This window comes from Sceloporus occidentalis, unplaced genomic scaffold (genome assembly GCF_023333645.1).
Source record: "Sceloporus occidentalis isolate IW3139 unplaced genomic scaffold, rSceOcc1.0.p SCAF_6, whole genome shotgun sequence".
Taxonomy (NCBI): Eukaryota; Metazoa; Chordata; class Lepidosauria; order Squamata; family Phrynosomatidae; genus Sceloporus; species Sceloporus occidentalis.
This window is the reverse complement of record NW_028316986.1, coordinates 106,688,792-106,695,918: the sequence shown is the minus strand read 5'-3', so window position 1 is coordinate 106,695,918 and position 7,127 is coordinate 106,688,792. Positions and strand designations below refer to the sequence as shown.

At 37.9% G+C, this 7,127-nt stretch overlaps 1 protein-coding gene across 1 annotated transcript in view; it reads right to left on the bottom strand.

The window, feature by feature from the left end:
• Positions 1–1,368: 1,368 nt before the first annotated feature.
• SEC63 (SEC63 protein translocation regulator) overlaps positions 1,369–7,127 on the bottom strand; it is a 52,129-nt gene continuing 46,370 nt past the window's right edge. The window contains exons 19-21 of the mRNA XM_089530634.1: positions 4,922–5,020; positions 3,092–3,196; positions 1,369–1,791 (exon numbers count right to left, since the gene is read on the bottom strand). Of these exons, the coding sequence (XP_089386760.1) occupies positions 1,648–1,791; positions 3,092–3,196; positions 4,922–5,020 (348 nt within the window). The 3' untranslated portion in view covers positions 1,369–1,647. The remainder of the gene's footprint in view (positions 1,792–3,091; positions 3,197–4,921; positions 5,021–7,127) is intronic.

Genomic DNA, 7,127 nt, shown 5'->3' with positions numbered 1-7,127 from the left:
GTCATCCAAGGTAAGCCTCTTTACATTGTTTACGCTGGAATCAAAGGTGGGAATTTTCTGCCCAAACTATGTGGTACCAATCCCCTTTGTTGTTAAACTGCTCTCAAAAACAAGTTACTTTAAACTTTATCATCTGGTGCTGTAGATATGATGTCTTGCTAGACAAAAAGGTGACCTCCAAACCAGGGCAATTTAAATTTCAAACTTATTACTGCAGAAGAACTGTTTTGTTTGTTTTTAATGAAACCATCTTCACATTTAGGACATTTTCAAATTTTATTTGCAACTATTGCAATTACAAAGAAATATATCAATGTAAGTTTGCATTTAAAGTGACAATCCTCTATTTCATAAACAAGGTCACAAATTAGTGAGCAGCCTTTGCATTGCTTCCATTATATGGAAATGTTTCTGTATGACAAATTTGTCACAATTTTTAACAGTATTTCAGTCTTATAGTTCCTCAACATATTTGTGATAAAATATTACTACATGATTGACATCTGGATGTTATTTCTACAGCTTCTGACCACATTGTTATTTTCTTTACATGTGGGGAGAATATTGTAAGATTTTGCTTCTCCTTCACCAAAACCCCAAATATGCCCTTGGAAATCAAAAGCAAATATTTATGTTGGGAATGAAGCATGGTTCTCTATGTTAATGTCCCTGTTCAGCCCTCAGAAGAAAGGAAAAATGCACTATTACAAAGCAAAGTTTTATCAAATTTAGTCCAGTTTATTTTGAATTGTTCTCAATAAATACAAAAAAAATCTTAGTGTGTGTGTCCAATTTAAAAGGCTTCTAACAGGGTAAAGTGGATTAGAAGCTAAGCTTAGATAGTTTTACCCTTAGTAAATTTAAGCCACCACTTTAATTTAACACATGGTCCCACAATCATTTTATGCACACAGTTTTATTCTAAGGAATAAATCCTGTATGATTTGCTGACCTTAGATACCTAAATGTTTTACGCCACTGAGAAACAGAAATATGTGTAATCGGCATAGAACCTGGAATAAAATTCCCTTTCTCCTAAAATAGATTAAGTCTCAGATGATTGGCCATCATGACAATATGGAATGAACCCAACTGAGAGTAGAATGCCAATTTCTTTAATCCAAAGGGAACAAGAGGTTTCAAAGCTATGAATTATCTCAGCTTCAAATATGTTTGTAAAGCCACTGCAAAAGAGCTCTGTGTTTTCCTAAGACAGAAACTCCATGGATGTTAATTTCAACTGGTGACTTCAAAAATGTGTAAAACAAATCTTCTAATATGAAAAGTTTATTTAAAGATTGCTTCTACTTAATAATAGTGTCTTTTAATATATTGGACCAAAAGTCAATCAGACAACATAGCCCACACTTCTGGACATTTAGAATAAAAAAGCTTTTATTTTCAGGTTGAATAAATGCACCATCCTGTACGTAAAGGCTATAAAGAACCATAAGCATCTCCCAGGTTATACCAACTGATTGACAGACTTCCATTTGGAAGTGACATAAAGCACTCATAATTGGTAAAGAGAAACTAAAAGAAGAAGAAAATCCATCTTCCGTATTCTAACACAGCTTCGTTTTATCCTTTCCCAGGTTAAAGATTTGCAGAATTGTCCCATGTAAAACAGTTAGTTCATAGTAATGTTTAATCATCCTCTTCTTCCTCTTCTTCCTCTTCCTCAAAACTGTCTTCAAAGCCCTCACTATCTTCCTGGTCCTCATCTCCCTCTATTGCTGTATCCCACTGCGGATGATTTTCTGGCACTGGCTTAGCTTCATGAACTTCCAACTGCAAGAAGAGGTTGGGTGATTGTCCAGAAAAGGAAAGAAGAGAGGAACACAAATTATTGTCGGGTATTATCATTGTTTATCCTACAAAAGACTTGTGAACATTTTTTATCCATAACATGCACTGTGATACACAATCAACATCAAGGAAAAGTGTAGCTTGGACAAACCCCCAAATGGCAAGAAACAGCCTAATTCTTAATCATATTTTTAGCGACCATGTAAAGGGCTCTACTACAACAAATTTAGCTCCTTTGCATAGCCCCTAGATTGTGTTATTAAATACCTTACTAAAAAAATTACTACACTTAGTGGTTGCAAAGAAGGGAAAGGTGCACTTTCATAACCAGTTGGCTTTTATGCCTCTGGATAACCTAGTTTAGTGGTTCCAAGACAAGTCACATTAGCAATCCTGGAATCAACTAAATGCTAATTTAGGTGGAATCCCTCACACATGAGAACTTTCTGGCCCCACATCTTCCAGTCAGTCCCCTTTCTTCCAAGAATGTCCCACAAGTGAACTGCATTCACAGTGGCACTGGATAAGAGTCTCTGGATGACTACTGAAATATGACCACATATGTGAACATCTCTGGATGACATACTGAAGATATGACCTCATGTGTGAATATCTAAAGACGGAAAAGTGTTCCTTACCAATAATGTGATGGGCACAAACTGTCATGGTCCCAGGCAAAGCAGAAAAGAAATAGCCACTCCACACAGCTGTTTGCTGCCACAAGAAAATGAGCAGTGTGCCAGGCTAGTCAACAAAAAGCTGCCCATTCTAATCTGGTAGCTTTCTCTATGGAACATTATCTCCAGGAAAAGCTCTCATCTTCCTTGTAAAGGGTTAGCACAAAACAGAACACAGTGGATCTACACCGTTTACAGAGTCCATTTCTAGTTTCTTTCACCATCTGGTGGGAAGGCCCTACTTCATGTCCCTTCATAAATGGAAATGGAATCAGTGGCAAGCAGATGCCAAGTGGGTGGCCCTAAAGTGTTAAAATCTGATTACAAAGATAAATGTGCAAATTAGATCACTTGCATTTGATTATGGTGACTAAATATAAGCTTATTTTAGATTTTATTTAAATGTATTTTTCTTCATTTTGTATTTTCATAACTTGATTACATAGTAGGTCACCGTGAATGCAAGATAAACAAGTTATATATATTTTAAGAGGCATGGAAGATCTTAGGAACCAACCTTTGTGCTTTAGCAGAAAATGTAAACCATTATCTGAGCAAATAAAGAAATCTGAACAAATACCATTAAGAAACGTTAGAAATCCTACCTTCAGTGGTTTAATCTGGTCCAAGCCCATGTAGGAATCTGATCGTAAATAAACTGTATACTGGTAGTTTCCAGGTTTGCCTGGTGCAGGAAATTTGAGTTCTACCTAGAAATATAATTCACCCACATAACTGAAGTTATAAACATTTATAAGCATAACTATGAAACAGTTTCAACAAAGCGTAGAAATTGCCAGACTTTATAGTTTCCATATTTCTAGTGCTTAAAACCATCAAATTCATTGAGTAAAGTATTCTTCTAAGAAAAAATTGAACGATCTACAGTACTGTTTATAAACACAGTTCTGTCTATTAAAATGTATTCTTATTATCAGTCCTTTTATTATGACTCTCCTACTAAATGCCTGTTGGAATATTTTATTCAGAGCCAGTGTGATGTAGTCATCTGAGCAATGGACTCGGACTTCCGGAGATCAGAGTTCAAATCCCCATTCAGCTGTGAAAATCCACTGGGTGATCTTGGGCAAGTCACACTCTCAGTGTAAGAAGGAGGCAATGGCAACTCTCCTCTGAATAAATCTTGCTAAGAAAATGTTATGATACAACCACCGTAAGTTAGAGACAACTTGAAGGCACACAGCAATGATAACAAACATCTAATTCATGGTAACCACAGATCTTTCTTATTAAAAGCTCATTTTTTCAAGCTTGGGCATTTGAAAAAGGTTAATCTTTAAGCCATACCCCGTCCCTGTTCAGAGCTTCTATTCCAGAATAACCATCTGCCATCAGAACTTCACCAGGAGAAGAGGAGATGGTAAAAAAGAGATGGTTGTGGACACTCTCCAAAGGAGCACCAAGAGATAATGGGTCCTCCTAATGTATGAAGAACTAGTGGCCTAGTCAGTGATAGGGGAGCAGGAGGAGCATGGAATAATAGAGCCAGGGCAGATTTATGGGATAGAGGGGAAGTAATCTGGGAACCATGGAAGCAGAGAGGACATCTCATGGCTTATAGAATCATAGACTCATAGAGTTGGAAGACACCGCAAAGGCCATCTAGTCCAACCCCCTGCCATGGAGGTAATATCAACCAAAGCTTCCCGGACAGATGGCCATCCAGCTTCTGTTTAAAGACCTCTAAGGAAGGAGACTCCACTGCACTCCGAGGGAGTTTGTTCCATTGTTGAACAGCCCTTACTGTCAGGAAGTTCCTCATAATGTTGAGGTGGAATCTCTTTTCCTGTAGCTTGCATCCCTTGCTCTAGGTCCTAGTCTCTGGAGCAGCAGAAAACAAGCTAGCTCCCTCATCAATATGACATCCCTTCAAGTATTTAAACAGGGCTATCATATCACCTCTTAACCTTCTCTTCTCTAGGCTAAACATCCCCAGCTCCCTAAGCCGTTCCTCATAGGACATGGTTTCCAGTCCCTTCACCATTTTAGTCGCCCTCCTTTGGACATGCTTGTCAATACATGTCTTAAATTTCTTGGTTTCTGCTGCCTAGACCTGAAAGATTTCTTGCTATACACAAGGACGGGAACAGGCATTCTACAAATTCTCATGATCCCTCAAACACTAACACTGCAAAATAATAATAATAATAATAATAATAATAATAATAATAATAATAATAGCATTGCTTTTATTGATTTTTCTCAGCTGTGAAAGTTGTGAGTCTTTTCTTCTAGGGAAAAAGATGAGAGTTTCATTTGCTGGAATTTTGATTCAAGTGACACGGCTCACCTAAAAATTCACCGAAATTTACAGTAGCAAAAAGCTTCTTACACATCTTGACAAGCTAGATAAAAAAAAGTAACTGCCATACTAGCATTTAAAATGAAAATGGGAAACTGACAAGATACTTTACCTCTTCTCGATCTTTTAGGGTGCACACATGATATGGCATGGATATTAGAGTTTGTTCCTTTCTATCTGCTATGTATAACCACCACCACTCTTGCTTTTCCTGTTGAGGAAAAAAACAGAGCGAACATTTGCGAGTATGAGAAATCTGTATCTCAGGCTTATGAGGGAAATTTGCATTGAAGTGAAACAAATCTTGGGATTCTGCATCCCCACTGCCCCAAACCTGCAGATGTTCTGGTTGGGCTGCTTCATTCCAACAAAAAGGAAAAGGATAGACAGCCTTCTTGGCTTTTAACAGCCATTGCACTTCACTGTTTCAAAATGAAAAGGGACAAACAAGCCAATTACCACCTCTATACCAGGGATGGGGAGTCTGTGGCCATCCCAGTGTTGGGTTCCAACTCTCATCAACCCCAGCCAGACAACAGTCAGATATTTCAGAGGGTGTGACCATAGGTTCCTGCTCTACACAAAAGTATAGAGAAAGTATAAAAGGAAGAAGAGCACAAAATAAAGAAAAAAGATATTCCTGGAAAAGTGCAAAAGCTAAAATAGGAAGGGAGGACCTTTTAGGTATTTCTCCACATGTCACTGGGCTGCAGTGTTCATTTATCCCTCATCACTGACTATGCTCAGTAAGATTGATGGAAGTTGGAACCAAACAACATCTAGAGAACCAATGCTTGCCTATTCTTCTGTAGAATATCGAAATAGCATTCAATATATACATAAGCCAAATAAAGGATTTTGATTTGAAGGAAGAAATAATGTCTTAAATTGAGCACAAAGTGCATGTTTTAAAGAGGTTTTTATGAGCTGCTGCAGAATTTTAAAGCAAGCAGTTCCTGTTTGTTTTAAAGGGGATATGGAGGTTGTTGCTGAAGTCCAAAAACTGGGAGGGGGGATCTGCATAAAGCACCATGGGAGCTGTATGCATCCTGGTCCTAGTTTAAAGCATCCTGTATGACCAAGTTGACCGGGATCCTGAGCAAGGACACTCCTATCAGAGAGAAAGGGTCCACTGTAACCTTTTCTTGCAGGTCTTGCTTTTTTTAATCTCTTTTCAACTCAAAGATGTTTCCACTGGTTTCCAGTTTCCACAAAAGAGGACTCGCTAAAGGTGAAGTGTCTTAAGTAGCACCCTGAATGATATAACGCACTCTAAACATTGGGGTGAACAATCTATTAATAATAATACAGGCAGTTCTATCACTGAAATATCACAATGGCCAGTTACAGTATTCTGTATCTTATTAAGGCAGATGGATGAAGAATAAACTATTCATGGAAAGTCAATGTTAATTGGTCACAAATGTGGCACAAATCTGAGGACGTGCACAGCATGGCTCCAGGATCCAGACAAAGCTAAGCAGCTGCCCCCTTTATTTGTAGGTATAGACTTACATTCTAAAAAATTACTGTGCAAGTAGATCATTGCTGGAATCTAAATAACATGTCCAGCTTAAGCTGGCATATTACTGTCAAATGGGCAACATTCCTTTCAAAACAGATGGAAAACAAATGCAGGCATGCCAAGGAACCAGCATGTATACTGAGCTGAATGGAAGAGCAATTCACATAATTTTTAAATTTACTTCAAGAAACTATCTAACAAGGAAGATGATCTAGGCTGCATTTGCACATAAGCAATGCAAGCTTGATAAACAATGAAGTGTGTATGCAGTGTTAATGCACACTGCCTATTCACTCTCACTTTGTTTTATCCTTCAGGTTAAAGGGAAAGCATGCCTGGTGTCCAAACGTAAGATTATAGTTAAGTGTAGCCAAACAAGCCAGGAACATAAGCTAGCTTCAAAGCACAATTTACTGTTAGCTTATGAATTTCTAATTTGTTTGTATGTCATAGAACATACAATTGAGTGCAGATATCACACAAAGCTCTCCTCTTCCTGCTTTGTGTAATTGATCATATAAAAGGAGGCACAAAGTGGGAGTGAACCGAGTGCATTTTATACTATTCCTGCTGTATTATGCATAAATACATCCACATCACAGCAAAACCCAGCTCAACATTCTATAAGGAAAGCAAAATGGAAGGTCTAAAGATGTTATCACCAAGAATGACAGATCTTAGGGGCTGCACTAGATGTTACAGACTGAGAACTTTTCTTGAATGAATTGGGAGAGCATAACTATCCATAAGGATAGCCAGTGAATCACACAACCCATCACACTGTAACAGTATA